The sequence below is a fragment of the Numida meleagris genome, chromosome 16, assembly GCF_002078875.1.
Source record: "Numida meleagris isolate 19003 breed g44 Domestic line chromosome 16, NumMel1.0, whole genome shotgun sequence".
NCBI classification, from domain to species: Eukaryota; Metazoa; Chordata; class Aves; order Galliformes; family Numididae; genus Numida; species Numida meleagris.
Genome location: NC_034424.1, coordinates 8849010 through 8869942, shown reverse-complemented (window position 1 = coordinate 8869942; position 20933 = coordinate 8849010). Strand labels below are relative to the sequence as shown.

General features: G+C 44.1%; 1 protein-coding gene across 14 annotated transcripts in view; it reads right to left on the bottom strand.

Annotated features, from left to right (window-relative positions):
• CRB2 (crumbs 2, cell polarity complex component) overlaps positions 1225-20933 on the bottom strand; it is a 67566-nt gene continuing 47857 nt past the window's right edge. For 10 of the 14 annotated variants that reach the window (XM_021413754.1, XM_021413755.1, XM_021413752.1 and 7 more), the window contains 7 exons: positions 13927-14874; positions 12859-13415; positions 11871-12036; positions 10198-11065; positions 9391-9507; positions 8793-8919; positions 4319-5626 (listed from right to left, as the gene is read on the bottom strand). In XM_021413754.1, coding sequence (XP_021269429.1) covers positions 5402-5626; positions 8793-8919; positions 9391-9507; positions 10198-11065; positions 11871-12036; positions 12859-13415; positions 13927-14874 — 3008 coding nt within the window. In that variant the 3' untranslated portion in view covers positions 4319-5401. Of the gene's footprint in view, positions 5627-8792; positions 8934-9390; positions 9508-10197; positions 11066-11870; positions 12037-12858; positions 13416-13926; positions 14875-20933 lie in introns of all 14 variants that reach the window. The other 4 variants (XR_002443581.1, XM_021413749.1, XR_002443583.1 and 1 more) reach the window with 4 other exon arrangements.

Below are 20933 nucleotides of genomic sequence, written 5' to 3'. Positions count from 1 at the left end.
ATCTGGCTCTGGTTTCAGGCTTGCCTGGTAGTGTTTATTGCAGCAGTTACCTCAGTGCCTGTGATGCTGGTGCGTTGCTGTTACAGGGCAGCAAGCTGGATGTGCAGCTCAGTCATGCCAGGTGCACCGCGGTGGCTCTGGGTGTAGGCTTGTTTCACTGCACAGGGACACTTAAAGTACCAAGCAGTCAGTGCAGCCATTTCAGTTATAGTCTAGTCACTTATTTCCACATTCTAGCCTCCTTTCCAGGTGCTCCGGTTCAGGCTGCTCACTCTGAGCTCTGTCCATTAACAGCTGACCTGCAGCTGGACCAGGGATGCCAGCAGCAGCTCCAGTGGCGCTACCAGCAGACACTGGCACTGCAGAGTGAAGTTCCCAAGAGTGTATGGGGTAAGTGGTGTAGGGTGCAGCTGTAGCGCTGCTCTACCATTACTGGCAGCAGCACAGCCTGAGCCCCTGGTCCTCACACAGCACATCTCGGTGTCCATCGCTGCGAGGTACTGGCTGAGGGCAGGCACTAGGTCAAGAGCCTGGCTGGCTCCACCTCCAAGTTCTGCCTCTGGCCCTGCAGCTGGGGATTAGAGAAGAGGTCTTCGGACAGATGGGGAGAGGAGAGATCTGTGAAGTCTTTTTACAGAGGAAATGTTCTTCTAAATGCTTGAATGTGAACTTCCTTTGAAGTTTAGTCCTGGCTGTAGGCAGATTCTCTCCAGCCACACTGGTCAGATGATGTGGTACAGACTGAAGCGTGGTCCTCCTGGCTTTCTCCCTTCTGCTGGAGAGTGCTGTCCCCCATTTCTCCAGAAAAGAATTTCTGCTGGTGCAGATGTCTGTCCTGACTGACTTAGGCTGTTAGGTGTGCCAGGGCCTTACACAGAGGCTGAGTTGGTGTCTTTGCTCGTAACTGTACAGGTCAATGGCAGCACTACTAGCTCTGCTTAGCCAGTACAGTGTGCAGTACGGTGTAGTAGCACACACTTCAGGTTAGCAGAGAATGCAGCACGATTCCGTAGCTCCCTTCTGTATTTCTACAACAGAACTTTACTGGCTGCTGTGCAGATGCGTTTAGAGTTACGGTGTGTGACAGAAATGAAAATAATCAGAAACTTGAGTAACGCAGCACTGAAGCTTGTGGCTGTGCAAACTCTGTTACAGACCAAAATCAGCAACCTCGAAATCAAGTAACAATTCACCAAAAAGTAATCACAGATCATGGTAACTAGGTCTATTTTTATACTTTTTTTTTATTGTAAACTTGTTTTGAGGGACATTCTAAGTTTTTATTTTTATTTTATTATTATTTTTTAACAAATTATAAAGTTTACAATTAGAAAAGAAATCAGGATCACAACAATTAACTACAGCAAATCCAGTTTTGTGAAAAAATATATTCAAAAATTAAATATCAAAAGAAAGTTAGGTTCATTATTGAAAAAAAAAAAAAGCTTTCATAAATTATTTTGCAGAAACGCTCAAGACACTGACGAAGTATTTTTACACTTTTACTAGTACTGGCTTTGGGTGCTTGAAATACAAATGTCTGCTCTGCTAATGCTGTACAGCAACTGAGCAGCAGCCTTCCTGCTGCCTACCCCAGGAACAGCAGGGGGTGCAGACAGATTCACTGCTTGCAGCTCGCTGGGTTTTAGGTGTCTGCTGTTGTGGGATGTGTAGCTACTTACTGCCTTTCAGGATATTTCAGTAGCTTAGTAATGGTTCTTACAACACAGTTCAGTTTTTCTTCTCAAATAATACAGGTTAGAGTAAAATTTGTTCATTCAGATCTTTCTGCTGCTTTCATTTTTAACACAAGAGAATGGAGCAGACCTAAACAGTAGAAGTAACTCTCGTCTCCCGGCACCGACCTGGAGCTTAATCAGGCCTGCTTGGGGAAAACCAAAGAATATCTTAATCTTGCTGTAGCTTTATGGGATGAAGGAAAAAACCACACCTACCTTCCCAATTTAAGTAAAGATTATGCAGGAAGAGTTGGCAGAACACAGGGCTTGAGTGTGGGGTCCGAGTCCTTTCTCAGCAGGAGATAAACCCACCCTTAGCTTAAGGCAGGGCAGTCTCAGACCAGGCCTGCATTTTTGTTTCCCTAGAGACACAGTGACCAGCTCTGCAGTGAGGTCTTCCCCTTCAGACCTGCTCTCCCAGAAAAGTGCTGCCTGCTTCATTTGTTTATCCCCTGTTGCCCAAATGCTGCCAGGGAAAATTGCACTCACTGTTTTCTTCAGGTGTGCAGTTCAACTGTTTCCCCTGTAGCAAGGTGACGGGACAGTGTAACTGTCTCTATTCTAGAGGTATATTAGACCCTCCTAAATAGCATCTGGAAAATACACAGAGCAAATCGTTCCTGTTAAAAGTAACAAACAGCAGCATTGCTAACAAATAAATCAAAGTGACAGCGATGTCCCTGAACTGATGCTAGGTAGTTTCTGTAGTTATCAGTACTATCCTCTCCAACTCCTTCCCAAACCACAGCCAGGGTGGGATCACCACACGCTCTTTCAACTTTTCCTAAATATTACAGGAAAAGTGACTTTACACATGAAATTTTAAGTCTCACATTCTAATGGTTGCTTTTGTTCTATTTTTTCAAAATTTTCATTCTTCACGTTACATCAACAGTTGCACACATGCAGAAGACCTGTTCTTAATTGGACAGACCTGATCAGTAGTTTTGTCTCTTCCCTTTACTTAGAATTACAGAAAAAAAAAAAACACTACGGTTTGGAAAAAAAATAATAATCCAAGAGCAAAAAGAGTGTAACAGGACAGCATTCTCTTCCAGTGGCAATGAGGCATGGTGTGCAGATTCACACGATGCTTATTAGTAGTATTCTGGAGATAAAAAAGCAGTCACTATTTTCTAAATATTTCTCACTGATACACGTAGCAATTATCCTGAAAGCCTACTGATGGCAGCCCTTCTTGGGCCTGCTCTGCTGTAGTTCTTTCTGCAAGCTCTACCACATTATGCGAAAGGAAAGAAAAACAGCACACTCATCAGCTAAAACAGTAACAAAGGAAGTAAAGCCACAAAATTAATATCCCTTTTTAGAGCAGAAGTAGAAAATGAATGCTGTGCTACAACCCCAAAACAGTTTTATGTTAAAGTTCAATACATTATTTAACTAAATTCCATTCTTCTGTATCGACGAGCCCAAACCTGGCTGTCCACAAGGGTACAGGTCTTGAAACGACTCCCTTGCCCCTCTTCACCCAAGCAAGGATCATCTCGTGTTCAAATGTTCAATCTCTTACTAAGGACTGTTGTGTGCTCATACTATGTAATGCCAGCTCTTGACTCAATGCAGTCTGCTCTGTGTGGATGGCAGATACTGCAGCTGGGAACCGATGGGAAAAAGTCCAGCGGGCTCAATGCAGTGCTGTTGTGAAGTCTGATCACAGAAGTGATCAGGTTTTATACACATCAACATTCTACTTTCTCTAAAGGTAATTCTGTAACTGGCCACTCAGTCTTAAAAAGGCACTTAATGTACTCCTATGTTTTAGTCTAATCTTAGGAAAAGACTTTAGTGTCTGCTATAGCATAATGGTACTTAACTCTGGTCCCGTTATGGAAGGACAGCAGCAGCTCTAGGATTATCTTCCATCAGTCAACCACCAGCCTTGGATTTACAGAGGCAGCACAGGCACATGTTTTTTTGAAAGAGGTGTAAATTCTTAATACTGTGGGTTATTCCCCACCCTTAGACGTTCTCACTTACCTGTGTGGTGCAATTTATACTGACTGCAAGGCAGTGACAGTTACTACAGCTATGAGCCCTTGGATGACTGAGGGACAGAGGCAGTCAGTAGGGCTGGCAGCATCACCTGGCCCTAGCACCTCCCTTACTGACCTGCAGCACAGCATTCTGTTAGTGGTTCTGCTTACCCTGGCTCTGCAGTGCCACAGCCACCACTTCTCCTCCAGCAGCCCCTCCAGGATGGTTTTTGCTCCCTTGTCTTCACTGTCCTTGCTCACAGACCAATTTTATACAAAGTTTTTATGGGATGAGCTGTAATAACTTAACCAAGCTCTTTCAAGCAGTTGAATATTACCAGGTTAACAGTAGGCAGTTACCTGTGTCCTGTGAAGTAGCTTAAAGCAGAACAGACCTGTCCTAAAAAAAAAAAAAAAACAAGAAAAAACCACCAACACATTTCAAGACCTAAGACAGAAATGCTGCAGCAGTTCCATGATCGTTAAAGGATGACTTGTGTCCCTAGTTCCTATATCAGCCTCTCCGTTGGCGGCAGCTTGATTACGTTCCACAGTTCCACTCGAGCCCCATCTTTTTCTTGCCGGCTTGGGCTGTATCTTCCCTGAGTTGCTCGCCTCCTCTTCATGGCAATCACCATGGCTGCACCAACTGCAAGGAGAAGGGCAGTCCCCGTAGCCCCAACTGCTCCCACAACGGAGGAGTTGCTAAGGTGCGCCCACAAAGGCTGCTGTGGTAGAAGAGGGTGTTACTGAGAGCTTCCATGGGGACAGGCTGCGTTTCATATCCCTCATCCCAGTCCAGTCCCCATAACCTCTCTCTAAGCTGCCATCAGAGTGACAACAGCAGTGCTTGACCGCAACTTCCCCCTTTCACTGGTTGGGAACCACAGTCCCCTACAAGTCCAAGCAATGCGGAAGCGGTCTGGTGACTTTTCCTGCTCACCACTTCCCCCTGTGCAAGGCCTAAGTTCAGTGTTAGGCAACAGACACTGCAGGTAGCTCCAGCACTGGTTCACAAACCTGCAAAGCTCCTACTGTACCTCTGTTGTGTGGTACCCATGGGAATGTCTAACATTACTTCATAAACCAATGATTTCAGTAATTTGTGACAATTCCCTGTAACACTGTGTCCATCACAGGGCAGGAGGTCACAGCTGCTGTTGCTGTTGAAAATTGCCTTGTGAAAACAGATTTGAAAACCTCATATGCCTGAGCTGAAAAAGCTTTGAGTACGTTCAGTTGTTGGCAAAAATAGAACAGTATATATAAACCAGTCATCACTGTAAGTTAGTGCCTAGTTTAACCCTACCTTTTAAAGCAGATTTAAATATGCCACTGCTGCATGAGAAGCGTAATGGAGCCAGAGAAACTTCAACGCTGGTGCACTTCAACAGCTTCTACTGAGGTAAAAGTATGGGACAGCCCACGGGGCAGGAAAGAAGCGAGTAAAGAGGCTCACTGTGAGCTCGTGGTGTGCAAGTGACTCAATAAACTGAAACCAGCTGGAACAGCCACCGCATATACAGTCTGCCTTGTACTTCTAAGTCCAGGTCTTCATTATCACACCTTAAGGAAACTGAGATAAGAGTGGATCTGCTGCTGCAAGTGCTGGAGAAAGATCAAGGTCAAAGCAGACCTTGCAGGTGTGTCTCCTTGCCAGGGCAGTGCCTATATTAACCGTTCTTCAGGTGGCACCTTTAGGACACTGTCCATCTCCAGCCGCGCTCCTGCCACTTCTTGCTGACTTGGGCTGTAGGTTCCCTCTGATTGGCGCCTCTTCCTTGCAGTGAGAATCATGAATATGAGACCAATACTGAGCAGCAGTAAAGAGCCACAGGCTACAGGGACAGCTACTTCAATTAGTGGGGAGGGGAAGAAAGCTGGAGTCCCTTTCTGTAAAAGAAATTAATGGAGAAACAATGAAACTCCAGTGGTTACAAAAACCTGTCCAACAGCTCAGAGTGCTCAGAATAGAGGGAAAAAAGAAAAAAGGCAGATGATCTGTGCCCAGATGGAGAAGGACAGGCTCCAGGCTTGAGGGTATCTGCACAGAGAATGCTTATGGTCATTCTTTAATCTCAGCAAATGTTTAAACTTTTTGTTTTTAATGGATAACTTCTGATATAAAGAAAGCTACCAACAGCTTCTGAAGTTTTCCTCTCATTCAAAAGTGGTGACACTCATCAATAATGTTCTCCAACTTCACCAAAGCTGCCAGTTAATCTTAGGACAGAGTTATAAACACGGATTTACTGACAGAACAGTTAAGTCAGTCAAGCAGGACACACGTTCAGAATGACCACAACAAGGACAAGTTCACTGCCCAACATAGGAAATCCCAGCTGGCGTGGGGACAGCAAAACTATATGCAATTTATGAGACTAATCTTGGTGCTACACAGTTTCTATGAAGAAGAGCTGTCCATTGCACACAGCATGCTAATGAAGGTAACTACTGCTGTTCTAACTGTAACAAGTGGCTGTGTATTAACAGTCTGCTCAACACTTCAGACAGCATTAGGTTAGTTGAAACTATCCAAATAATATCACACACTCCCTATTCTTTCTATATGGTTTTTCACAGCAGGACAGCCCCTTAAGATTCAAATGCCAGTGCTTTCAGTATCGACAGTGGGAATCTTTTAAGGGGAGCCTCTTTACAGAGATAAAGACTAAAATATGTAGGTGTCACCAGAAAAGATCTAACCAGCAGCTCAAAAAACTCTTAAAGCTATAAAGTTAAACCAGACTACCATGAATTTTTCAGTAGCACTACCATTTCCATGAGCAGGGGGATGCTATTAAAAAAAGTTCCGTGATGCCTCTGATGGCAATGTAGAGAATTTATTCAGCTGTTAGAAAAACAAGGACAGGCATAGCCACCTTGCATGAGCTTTATGAAATTCAAGAGCAAAAGATTTTAAAAAATATAAATACTGGATGGTGAGCTCAAAACTTTCAAGTTAGAAAGACATACTTTAATGTCCACACTATGTAAAAATACAGTGAAACAGACTTGAAGAAAGCTTGCAGCAGGAAGGGAGATGTTAAGTCAGTACATGGATGGGAGATGGAGAAGATAAAAGGCCCAAGTACAGAGCAGAGAAACAAAATCAGATGAGTATTCTTCTGATACTGGTGGGATTAAGGCGACAGGGAATGACAACAACAAAGAATTTTTTTTAAATGTGGAATTTTTATCATTAAAGAAACCTTTAACAAATATGCCTAAAAACAAGAAATATTTCTCATTGTTAAAAATACTATCTGCCAAGAATCCGAGCTCAATTATTTACTGCTTTTGGATGCCAGTCTCTGCCACAGCACACAGCAATACACGACAGGACTATTCCCAGACTACCTGGAAACCCTTCTTCCATTTTCGAATCTCTGAAGTTTAAATTGATTCTGAGAATGCTGAAACTCAAGCCATGCGCTAGCAATTAGTTCTAGTTTTGCACAAGCATGCAGATTAGTTGCACTTTACCAATGCTACAGGAGTTTTTAGCAGCCTATCCTACTGCTTGTTGCATACTCCTTATTTGCTGCTGTTGGTGGGAAGGAGAAAGAGCAAGACAACGCAGCTAAGGCCTTTGCTTCTACAACTGCCATTAACAGCATACACGCCTGTTAGCCATAGCTGTCCTCCCTGACCCCACCACAGGCACTGTCCTTCAAGGAGGGAAAAGGCTGTTCTGCAGAAAGCAGTGGGTGTGATGAAAATGAACCCAAGGAATCAACAAGAAGTGTCCTGGGACAGAAGAGACAGATACCTGCAGGAGTCTATGCATGCAAACTGGAAACATCAGGAGTGACCTCACGGCACATGCATTATGTAGGCCTTAGTAACAGCAACAGCAGCAGACTCCACCTTGGTGCACAGCCTATTCCATGCAGTATGGGTTAGTACATTCCCAGGTTACCAGACAAGCTACCTGCCCACGCAATGGCTTTACATAGAAAAAGCAAGTGTATGATCTCACAACTTCAGCACAGGAAGGATTCCAGTCTCAAACAGCAATGCTTTGCTTGTGCAAAAAAAGAAAAGCAAAGCATCGCAGAAACTGCCCATCCAGGCAGAAGTAGACACAGCAGATAGAAGTATGCTACTTTTTCTCTTGTATCATATTCAGCTTGATTTCATCTGACTATCATCTCCAAACAAATTTCCACCCAGATGATCTTTGAAGAGAGAAGCTACTTTGTAACTTTGTAAGACAAAATGCCAGCTTAAATTCCATTCTCCGAGAAGCTGTGGGAGGGAGTGCAAGGTGGTGAACAGAAAAGGGGGGAGTAAAGAAAATAAATGTTAACTACTTAACAACTGAGACACTATCTTATTGTTTGGTGCATTACACATCTCTGTCACACCTTGTGAACTCAGCTGGATCAACCATTTCTGGTTTTCCTGCAAACTGTGCATTTTATGTTATCCAACAGCTTCCTAAATAATATAAATGGAGGAAGCTGTTATTCACTGTCAACTTGTCCTCCACATCCTTGCCTCTTCTTACCTCCTTATTTACACTATGAAGGTGAAAACAGCCTTAGCACTACACAAGCATTACACTTGCTGCTAGTCATTTCCAGCTTTGGATCAAATTTGTCTTCATTGTTCTTATTTGAAAAGGATATAACTAGAATATCTGATTTTCTTTTTGTACCACCACTATGGGCATAAGGCAGATATAAATATCTTCTTTTGTAGGTCCAGCTGCAGTAGCTTGATTATTGTCCAAAGTACAAATCTAAGGAAAGTCCAAGAGACAGCTCTGGAAACCATCTGGCTCCCTGCATGGATACTGAGAAGTATTTGTTGCAGTTAAATGTTGAAGACTAACACACAACAGCATTGCCAAAAAATTATTTCACATTTCAAGTTTCTTTGGCGCCAAGTGCTTACCAGTGTGTTTTAGGCAAGGCACACACAACACAGAGGCAGTTTCACTAGTACCCTGGTACCCAAGGATTCTACTAAGCCTGCTGCTGATGCTTCTCACAACTCAAAGTTTGGAAGAACAGAGAGGAGCTTCCAAAAGCAAAGGGAAGGAAGTGCTTACGTTAATGTCACAGCGCTCTCCAGTGTAGCTGGCACTGCACAAACACTTGAATTTGTTCTCAGAGTCTTGACAGGTACCTCCGTTCTGGCAAGGGTTTGGATCACATTCATTTATATTAATTTGACAACTGGAAAGGAAAAGCTATTAGAGTTAAATGAAATTTCTCACATACGTTGTTGTGTCATAGAACACAAGATCAAACAGCCTACAAAAACCTCATTTATCTGAGAAGTTCCTGTTACATCTTTACTAGGTGCTTTCTCCAGGGCCCAGCAATGTAGAAGTTTTACACATAGTAATCCTCCATTTGTCATTTCTGTATGATTGAAGCCAGTATGATTTTCTAGCACAGTTAATTAATCCTCATGAGACAAAAGAAATACTTGGAAGTGGTGCATGCTTTGAAAATTGATACTGTTAAGAGTATAATGTCAAGCTCACCTATTCTAAAAATAAACGGCAGTTTATCGTTTGGAGGAGTTGTCTGAACTGCAAAAGGATATATAAGAGATTGAAGCATTTGAACCTGTTCAGCTATCCCATGGATGTAAAAGTCAGAGCACAAGCTCCTTTGCAGGCATCAAAAAATAACACTTACTTCCTTCCAGTGAAACCTGGCTTGCAGGTGCAGTTGGCTCCCCAGGTCTCAGTGATGCACTTGCCACCATTCAGACAGGTGAAGTTCTTACCACATTGCTCAGGTGGGAATGGCCATCTGGGAAAAACAGAAGATCGCCTTTAAAGCCATCAGCTGTGAGGAAGGAAAAAATGTACTCGGGTACAGCGGAGACTGGGCTGGCGAAGGTCATAAGCACAGTCACTGGTTTTTCTAGGAAGGACTTTGACACAATTTGAGAAGGGAAAAGTCTCAGAAATTATCCATAGTAACGGAATGTTACTTTAAGCATCCCCAGAAAGGAGTCTGCACTGCTCATAAAACGTGCAGTAGCAGTGTCATCGGTACTGGGACTCTTCTCACAGTCGCCTATTCTTGCTGAAGAAAATAGAAGTATTGCCTCAGTATTGTTGGAATACCAAACTGCACCACAGCTAGGTCACAAAAAGAAAAGTGCAAGCACTAGATAATTACCTACAGCAGAAATTGGATAAACAACAGGAAATCCAACCTGGGTAGAGCTGAGAACTGAAGCTCAATCATTTAAATATTTATCTCAATGTTCACTTTAAACAGCACAAGTAGACAGAAGTCTAAATAATACGTTGATTCCTACTTCCTCTACTGGTATGAAGCATATCTCTGTAACTAAAATATGCTGGAATATTTCCAAACCAGTGCAAATGCTCTAAATATAAGCCTTATTAAAAAAATTCAAGTGCCCCAAAGTAAAAGTCCTATTCATATGGGGGCTCCTCTATCCCGATTCAAACCAAGCAAGGCACCTACTCGCAGCGAGGTCCTGAATACTGTGCTGGGCACTTGCAGGAGTAGCCATAAACCCCATCGACGCAGGTAGCTCCATTTTGGCACTGGTGCCGCACGCAGTCGTCCACATTGATGTCACACTTCTTCCCAATGTATCCCCGGAAGCATTCACACTGAAAATCTGCTAACGCATCAACACAGTCCCCATGAACACAGGGGCTTGACTGGCAGTCATCAATATCGGACTCGCACAGCAGCCCCTCCCAGCCAGCACTGCAGGCACAGCTGAAGGAGTTGAACAAGTCCTTGCAGGTGCCGGCATTGAGGCAAGGGCTCGAAGCACAAACATCAGCCCCCGTGCAGCCTAACTGGACAGTCCTTCCGCTGGACTGCTGGAACTGTTCTGGCTGAGGGTACGAGAGACGGGAGGTGAACGGCAGGTAGATCCCTCCTATCTTCACTTGTCCTAGGCAGCCCGTGAAGTTTTCAGCTAGAACAATCAGCGCGTTGTTCTTTAGGAAGTCCAGGTTCCCAGCATTTCCCTGCAGAGTCATATTAACAGACCCATCCAAATGAGCCACCCATCTGGAAGACAGTGCAGAAGGCTCCTCCATTGACACAGAGATTGTGTGCCAGGCACCATCTGTGACAGCATTCTGACTCAGGAAGCTGACACCTTCAATACTATTCCCACTCCTGATGTCAACAAGCAAGGAGGAGTTCTTAATGGCTATCTGGAGGGAGTCCACTTCTTCCATAGCCCGAAGCAAAACAGCGTCTTCGTCTCTGGTTCTGAAATCCACGAGGAGGCTGCTCAGAGTTCTAGTCACTGTTGAATTAGTGGTAAATTCAATGGCAGCATAGCTATTAAATGTTGCATTAGCCAGACCTATAAATAAAGGAGTAGTGCATCAGGGGTTTGAAAGACAGCAGGTGTAATATTTGCAGCAGGCCAATGGCAGACTCCTGGCAGGTTTCCTCCCTTAAGAATCATGTAAGCTTAGCATGAGCAGGATTAGAGGCTCAGTGGCTGGCATCATTAAAGCTCTTCCTGTTTACAGTTACACTTCTAATAATAATGTCTAGCTCTTGTCTAGCAATTTTTACTCATTAGTTTTACAGCACTGCACAAAAATAAAACTGTCACCCTTTTCTTATAGAAAAACTAGAATGTAAGTCAGGACAGTAACACATCCAGAGCTGCTGAGAAATGGCCAATATCCTGAGTTCCAGAACACTTCGTAGCCACTAAGAACATTCCCTCCAAAGCAGGGAATCATAAGCTAGCTAGTTTTCTTCATTCTCTATGGTTCTGTCTTAGGTGAAAACACATTTGCAGTACTTAACTGTCTTAGTGAAACAATCTAAGACTTTTGGAATGGAGGAACGTTGGAGAAAAAGGTTGGCCCTTGCACTGCAATGATGGTAAGGCAGGCAATCACTCTCTAACAGCGAGCAGGCTCCTCCATGATCAAGTCTCAGCAACAGAAGAAAACATCTTTGAGTACCACCTTCACTTTCACATAGTGGTGGTAAATCCATAGTGTGCTGCCCGTAACAGTACATACTTGGCCACCATTCTTAGCTTGCTAATTGCAGCATGTGTTTGTATTTATCACAACAGTGTGAACTAGGAATACTGACTGTAGACCCTGAGGACTTCACCAACACATAAGCAGGAGAACAGTACTCACACACATATCCTGCTGGAACATCTATACAGGTGGTAGCTTCAGGACACGGGTCGCTTTCACACCAGACTCTCTCTTCACAAAACTTCCCAGTGAAATTTGCTGGACAGCTGCAATGGAAATCATTCCAAGTGACAATGCACCTGCCACCATTCTGACATGGTTCAGACTGTAAGGCAAAACAGCACAATTTAGGAGCAGTATAATTTATGTTTAGATCTAAGAGATCTTGTTGGAAGGAAATGTGACAATTGGTGTTTGAATCAAGAAAAGGTAATCGATGGCAGCAAAGGAACTACCAGAGCTTTTATGCAAGCAACTCCTGAGACTCTCCCTGTATACACTGCTGATCGACAAGAACTCTCTAGGCAGAATTCCATCAGTTTAGAAAAGAACAGTTGGCAGCACCAACATGGTGCACCAACAGTTGCACCATGCTGACCTTCAAGCTGTTACATAATCTACACATTCAGATGCATACATGTACAGGAGTCGTGGTTTGGACATGTCTAAGGCCCTCTGTGAAAAAGCAGTTATTCTGAGCATATCACACCAAGCAGTACAACGTTACTGATGGTTTGTAGCTAGTTATTTGATGGTGAGGAGAAGGAAATGTCCTTCTTTGCTATTATTTTTGTTGTTATGGCCTCTGATATTAATCATCTACCACTCTGCTATTCTTCAGAAGGGCTTTTTGGTTCTTTTTGTCTGTGTGTATTCAAATCTAAGCAAACAGCTGCCAAAATTAGTAACATAACAGGGCAGAGGAAGTTTTTCCCATAGTTTAATTCTAGAGAAGTCTGCAGCTCTCAGATTTGAAAAGTTATATAAAAAAAAGGGCAAAGAAAGACAAGAACTACAGGAGCGAGGCCTAAGAGTGCAGGTGTCCTGTTCTGTTTCCCTGGTACCAGCAGCACTCAAACTGTTCTGCAGTCACACACCTATAAATAAACAACTGCACACATGTGGAGAAAAACAAGAGTCCTCCTACCTTGCAGGTGTTATCAGAGATGCATCCATTTACCAGATTAATATTTTGAGTCCTATTAAGTTCATCTGGCAGACTGTAGTTCTCAACCTGAAAAAACTCTATTTTGCGGCTGTTCATTTGGATGTCTTGCAAGCAGCCTTTAAAATACCCTCCCCACAGGTCAGTGCTGTGTGGGTCAGGACGTCCACCAATATACACTTCATAGCCAGCTAAAAGAGGCCTTCCTACCAGGTGTCCCAGCTCCACATACATGCCTGATTGGTGAGCACCAACAATTCCTCCTTGGAAAGACAGAGCTACCAAATGTCTTCTTCCATCAACTAAATTTTCTGGAAATGTCACGGTATCTGTAGATAACATTTCAATCTTTAGCTTGCCATTCTTCAAGTATATAGTGAGGCAGGGGTCTGTTTCATTGCTGATTTGCAGTAGTAAACCGTTACGTTTCAGACTACGAATGAAGAAGGAGATGTTGAAGTCTGCACCAAGGCTATCAGAAAGGATGAAAGAGGAAAAGCTGGTAGAATTCTCCAGGCCAAATGTTACTGCTGGGTGTTCTGGAAGAGAAATGAAATGTACATCAGCTTTCTGACAAGGTAACAGCAGAGCAACTTTATACAAAAAAAAAAAAAAGGCAATATAAGTCTTATGGGAATAAAAAAAGGCAAATAAGTATAATTTTAACTCAGAATTGTCAAGGAGCTTCCTTTAACACTTTCTATTTTATTTACAAAGCAATACATTCTCATTCACTCAAAGCTCAAGCTCAGCTTTTCACAGTGAAACAACTTCCCTACTCTCCTACAGTTACTTAGATCTGACACAAAGATGAGTCAGAGCCTCTGGCTCAACAAGGAATAACATGTGCACCACAAATCTGATTATTATTTCTGCAGGAGCGAGTGACAGGGAATCAATAAGAATTTTCTTTACAGAGGGTTTTGCTTTATTCTCCCCTCTGGTCAAATAGAAAAATATTGCTTCTGGAGGTACTATAAATGCTTATCTAGTATCTTTGAAGCACCAGCTGACAAAGGAGCTGGCAGATGTAAATCGCATGGCACTTACCGTATGAGCAAGCAGGGCCTCCGTACGGCCTCGAACAGTCACACCTGAACGTTGTCCAAAGGTCCACACACAGCCCGCCATGAGAGCAGGGCTCGGAGAGGCACCACTCTGTCCGGTCACAGCCCCGTGTCACAGGGGAAGTATCACTTACAGGGAGAGCCGCTGGGAGCACAACTTCAGCATCCACCTGCAAGTCTTCCAGGCAGCCAACAAAGCCCTGCTGGCTCTGTGTGTTGTTGGCCAGTGGATCCTCAGCACCTCCAATATACGTGCTCAGGAAGGCATCTGGGATCGGAGCAGCACTGCGTGGGACAGGAGAGCTCTGCAGGCAGACACCTGCATCACAGGAGTCATGCCAGAGTTTGAGCTGCACAGTGCTCTGCAGAACAACTTCAACTTTATGCCAATGGCCATCATCAACTCTCAGCCGCTCCAGGAGCAGCAGGTACCCAACATCCTCCCTCTTCAGTTCTACATGCAGAATGCCATCAAAGAGCTCCAGGAACAAGTATTCAGCTTCGTGGCCTCGGTAAAAAAGGATGGCGCTGGGCAAGGTGGTTCGGAATCGGAGGGACACACTGGCAAGCTGCTCTCCTGCTACCTCCCTCCTGCTCTGATTGTTCATGGGCAGCTCAATGAGGAGATACCCTCTGGAAGCAAAGGAAAATGTTGTTGGTGTTGAGCATGTGGCATCATAGAAACCAGGCTGGCACTGGCACAGGTGGCCGTGGCTCTCAGCTTGGTAAGTCGGGATACACAAGGCCTCATTTTGGCAGTCATGCGTCTGGCACCCAGTGAGCTTGACAGAGCAGTTCTTCCCTCCCCATACAATGCCATCCTGGCTAGGGGCACAGTGGCAGGTATAGTCAGCAATGCCATCCTCACAGACAGCTCCATTCTTGCAGGGACCCTCCTCACACTCATTGATGTTAACAGCACATTCCACACCTGCGAAAGAGATTTAGAAATGGGATCTCACTGCAGGGGATTGCGACTCCCTCCCCCAGAGCCAGCCTGCTAGGCACAGCGACCTCCCCAGCTGCTCTCTAAGGCATTCTCTTCAGGAAAGCACAAGAAGCCCAAGAGCTGCCAGCAAGAAGCCCTGCACTCACCACAGAGTGGCCTACTACTAACATAAGAGCCACAAAAGACCATTGTGTGCTGTCTGTCCAGATGCTGCAGAGAGAGTGCTGGCTGTAGAGCTTCAGCTAGTCAGACTGCATCATCCAGCAGACTCCACTGTCCTCTCCCAGACAATCTAGACAACACAGCTAATAAGCATGCATGGAGAGCAAGCAGAGGATATTAAAGGGACAAGACAGCACAGACAAGGATTTTATGCGTCTTTCCTACATCGATTTGGTGCATTTAAACTCAAGTCTATACATCTGACTGGAGCATGTTCTGGGCACCACTGCTGCGGCGTCTAACTAGATCACCAGCCAGGAAGCTACTGGAAAGCCACAGCTAAGAAAATTCAAATTCCATAGTTTGGAAAACAATACCAGACAGCCCTCCTGTTGTAAAACATTCACAAAACTCAGTTCATTACAAAACAAGAAACAACACATGCTCCACAGGCACTTTGTCATTCTTGCATTAAGTTGATTTCAGTTCTTTCCAGTCCTGCAGAAGTGAACTGGGTGAAGAGTGCTGCGTGGCAGTTAGTGTGTCTCCTCGAGGCACATGCATCCCAACAGGGCTCAATGAAATTACAGACCATTACACTCAAATCTACTTAATGAAAATCAGCTGTCATTTTCCTGAGCATCTCCAGGCTGACAGAAGAGCCCTCCTGAACCAGTTCACTGTTTATCTAGCCCATAACATTGGTTTTCACTAATCTTCAGAGACAGTCACACAGATAAGCCAAGCATGGATTATCCTGATCTAATAGCATTACACACAGAATCTACCTAGCAAGCACAACGAGGACAGCAGAAAGAAAAAGAAGGAATTCACACACAAAGGAGAGGAATCAAAACACAAAAGACATTTGTAAAGAAAAGCCACTAGACAGAATGGGCACGTCAAAGAGATTAGAGAGTTGCCTGAGGGGAAAAAGGGATGAGGGGAGATGGTGCATTAGGAGTACTGGAACTGGACTTGATAGCATGATAAAAAAAATTAACAAAGATATGAAGCTTCTTGAATTTGTGTGCTGATGTGAACTGCCTCGCATTCCAGCGCTGCCTTGCAGCCAGTCTTGCACAAACATCTGGTAGTGCTGTCTAACCAAGCTGCTTTACTCTTTTGAGACCAAGCATTTAGCTGCTGCAATAGACAGTGCTATCTGCAGAGACATGAAGACTCAACACCAGCTTCCAGCTCCACTATAAGACCATAACACATACGGTGCTCTCAGAAGCGCTGAAACAGAAACAGGAGCTCTGGTAATTCCGCTCTTTTCAGCTGTGCTAGAGCTGTTCTGCCAGCAGCATTATCTCAGATCCCTCTAGGACACACCTCTACTTTTCTTAAACTGAAAGAGAACTGCTCTGTGTAGTGCCTCTAGAAAAGCACCGAATTTGGCCAGTAACATCTGCCCTGAAGAGGAGCCCAGCTGACGGACAGATTCAGAACTGCTAATACTACCTCAGCCCTTCCTTTTTTCGCCAGCAATTAATGCTCAGCACACAGACCCTGGGGCGTGATCGTAACTGTTGAGGAAATGGAAGAAGCAAGGGCAGAAATGAGATTTTGGCACAAAGCTCTGGCCACACTTGGAAGAAAAGTGCTGGAATAAATAGAGCATGATGGATGTCTCTAGGCCTGGAGAACCATAGCGTGGGAGAAGATGGGACGAACTGAGGAAACACGTGGAGTGGGTTTTCTGACTTAGCAGTGGACTGAAGGGCTTTCAGAATGGTAAGAGGCAGGTTTGCAGTAGGACTTCTGGGGAGAGGCCATTTAATGGCATTGGAAAGATACTTAGAGTCAGCATAGTCCCAAGTGCTGGCGATGCCACCCCTTTTGAGATCAGAGCAGCCATATTTATTTACTAGGGCAACAAGGAGAAAACAGCATTGTTCTGAATAACAAACGGAGAGATGCCATGAATTTTTCTAAGATGGCTGGCCGGGCCGGCAGCAAGCAGGAGCCCTGTTTTCCTATCCATCTCTCCCTCCTAGCCTGCCCACATCCGCTCTGGCCAGCGCTCTCCTCGGGAGCAGCAGCAGAACACCTGCCTGTGCTGCTGCTTCCCAGCTCCCAGCTGACACCTGTGGGTGAGTGCTTCACACCAGGTGGCAAATTAGTCCCTATGGTGAGTGCACAACCCCAGGCTGGTGGCTAATTAAACACCAAGCTTTCCCACGGGACACAGCTGGTGTGATTTCTATATCATTTATTTAAAATGGGTGAAAAGAATACGCTGGCAACTTCAGGTCTTTACATGCTGCTGTCTAACCTCACAAGGAAACGCTCAGCAGCAGGAGCAGGGCAGCTCTTCCTAGAGGAATTAAAAACAAGCACTGTCTCTATCGCCCTCATTGTTTCTGCCAGCAAATAGCCAGCCTTCACATGACTAAAGCAGAAAGAAAGGAGCTCTAACACAACAAAAGGTATCCTTGCCCTCCTAGCATCCCGTGTAGCATCAGATTTGAGTCTGAAGCAGTTTTTAGAACAAACTGGTGACAGAGGAGACTGTGCCAGAGTTGTAAAAATCTAGCAACAGTTTTTTTCCAGCCAGTGTGACCCCTTGCTTAGCAGTTAGCCCTGTTCTACATCGCTGCTCCTTATACAGCTTGCAATAATCACACCCTTCATCGAGCAGCTGGCCTCCTTCTCTTCCTTCATTATCTCCAGTGATTTTTGTCAACTATGAACATCTTCCATTTGTCAAATTCTTAGTTACGCCAAAATAAAATAGAAGATTCCTATGGAATATTGCTTCCTAGATGCTAATTTCAGCTCAGCAGAGAAGTGTGTAGTTTTGTGTTTGGCTGCAGATCACTGAGTGTAAATGAAGATCCAGATTCCAGCGAACTAAAGGAACTTTTGTCTACTTCAGAAAAAACAAGATCCCTGCATTAGGCCACTGCAGTACCCAGAAGTGCAGATCATTTCATGATATCCACTATTCTATAATTTAAAAGAACTTAGAAACTAATTTGCTTCTCTAAGGAAAGCTTAGGCATCCTTTTCTTGGTATGCATTTAAAGCAAGTTCCTCTTACCGAGTCTCCTTCGTACCCTCTGAATTTCTTAGCTCAAACATTTATTTTTGTTCTTACTACTGGCAACATTATTTGAACAATCAACGTGATTCATTACATTATTAGATTTTGAAATGTGTACTGAGTTTCTCATATATTTAAAGTCTAAGAAATGCAAATCAGTAGAATTAATTATCTAAAAAAATAGTCAGGTATTATCTAAAAGGCTGCTATCTGGAGACAATTATTTTCAAACATTCCCTTCCAACCCAAGCCACTCTGTGATTCCAGATACTTTAGCAGTGTTCAGTGCACAGTCCCAGTAACTACAGGGTCAGGACATACAGCTAGAAGTTGCTAAGCTCTAACAGTCCGCATTATTTTCAAACAGAAATCTATTCACTACATTCTGAAGTGTTACTGACGTGGTAAGAACAGTCCTGTTTCGGAGCTGCGTTATGCAAATCCATACATTCAGCTTCTCTGAATGAAAGCAATGATTTCTAGCTGCTATTAATAAGCAACAGTTCATTGTAGATACTATAAGAATACATATACTAAAAGAAGAAACACCTATGAAGAAAAAGATTCTAATTTAGCTGTCACATGCCAAAAAAACTTGAAAGATGAGGTCTATTCATGCTCTCATTTCTTGAAACATGCGAGTTCAGTGGGGCTTCCCCGCCAACACTGGACATCTTTTCCCCTTAAGACAGCTGAATTCCTAGCAACCTTTCCCTGGTGCATCCTAATTAGGATTTGTATTATTACCAAAAGAAAAATGGGGGGGAGGAAGGGAGGTGAAGAGAGAGATGGAGAGAGAGAGAGAGGGAGAGAGAGAGAGAATTAGCAGCAACAAACAGACCCGGCCACAATTATATTTGCACAATTACTGCCATTTCCATGGCAACACACTGCTTTGACCTCTCTCCCACCGTGCACTACTCCTCAAGGAGACGTGGGGGAGGAGACGCAGAAGAGCACAGGCCAGCTGAGGGTTTGTCCCCTGAGCTAAAGAAAAATTACTTCTCAATAAAGGAGTTTTAAATCATTAAAGCAAAAAGGGAAATTGCAAAAAAAGATTCCATCAAAGAAATGTAATGCTTCACAGAACTAACAGGAGACACTGACATGTTTACAAAGTACACCTGAGTACAGAACAAGGACCCGTGCCTCAGAGCAGCAGCCCAGGTTGGATTTCTGCGGACAGGCAGCTGAGAGCAAGGCAGAACTGCAGCAAAGATGTGCACGGAGCACGCTGACTGCTCCACATTTATCTTGAGGCAACAAGGAAATTCCTGGCCCTAAAGTTTCCAAAACAAAACTTTAGGTCTCTTCAAAATAAAAACATTCTTCCTTTCTAGTGAATTCTCATCCTTCTCATGCCTCCAGCTACCATTAATCACACAGCCAGCTCCCTGCCCTGAGCAGGCACGCAAACATTCAGGACACGCTGCAATTACTGTATAGATCTCATTACCTGCTAGCAGAAAAATTCCCTTCAGGATCACGCCAATCAGCACAGATCTCATGGCCGACTCCTTGTGGACATTTGTGACAGTAAAGGAAAAAAAGTGGGGGTGAGCGGGGGTGGGGAAGGGCAGAAAGTCTGAAGTGAACTGGCAGGATGTGTGTAAGCGCTCCCCGATGCCAGTCAGACAAAAAGGGATTGGAGATGGAACTAACCAATATAGCAGAGACCTGCGCTGCAGTGAGATCTAATCCAGCCCTGCTCTAAACCTCCCCAGCTGGCCTCTGTCAGTGCTGACACGAAGAATGCGTACTTGCAGCGCTCTCCCTCAGTGCATTACAGTAATACCCTGCAGTATCCACAGCATTAGCTCCAGCAGCAGAAAGTCAAGAGACAATCTCTTGCCCTTGCCACCTCCCAGGTGAATGTGCCAAGTTCCATGAAATAAGAACAAAGTCTGGATTTTTCTTTTTACAGGCTAAGATAAAAAGCTGTATTTCCACCACCGAAGCATATGAATAAGGAGAGTTTCAAATGCAGAGCCCAGCCCTGCTGTACATTCAGCGCTGGGACCAGCTCTTCGTGCAGTCTCCTTCCTCCATCTGCCCCACTCTGTGAATTTGTGTGCACAAGCGTTTCCACCGTGCAGCATTCACAAAGAAAGGTCTCAAGTTTTAACTACCACAACCCATTTATCTAATGTCAAACTGAATGGAAGGAAACACCCTGCTTTGTGCTGACTGAACCACTTCAATCACAGGACTGCAGAATCAAAGCTCTTTCTCCATTAGCAATCTTACAAAATCAGCTATTGCAATTTCACTTTTCTCCGTGGATCTGGTTTCAGAAAAATGTGGCTACTTTCAAATTGTAATGAGGAGGAATTGTTCTTCCACGTTGTGAAGAAGCCTGAGAAGGTTGTCATTTCTGTGAAGAAATGTGATCTGGAAGCTTTTCTCCTAAACTTCAAGTCTTTGTTAGTATCAACTTCAGGTCCAAGCAAACAAAAACTCCCAGAAATAAGAGTATGGGAGTTGCATGAGCAGTATGACTTCAAGATATTAAAAGAAAGCATTCCAGGAACTCTTGCAGTTTGTTTACTTTCTTCTGAGCTAACTCAGTCCAAACATACCAGTCAACATACCACGTAGCAGGGATATGGTGAGTATCTGTTTGAAATCAGAACTTCCCAGATAGGCACATCTGGGTTGTGTAGGCATAGTTCTATCCTCACACACATTTCTAGTGCTATCTACGATAGCTAGGGTGACCCCTCTGTTCCTGTTCAAATGAAAACAAGCAGTTTGTGCTCATTCAACTGTCTACTGCAACAATATAATGACCGTGAAGACTGGAGAACATTCGTTCCCTTTAGGAAGA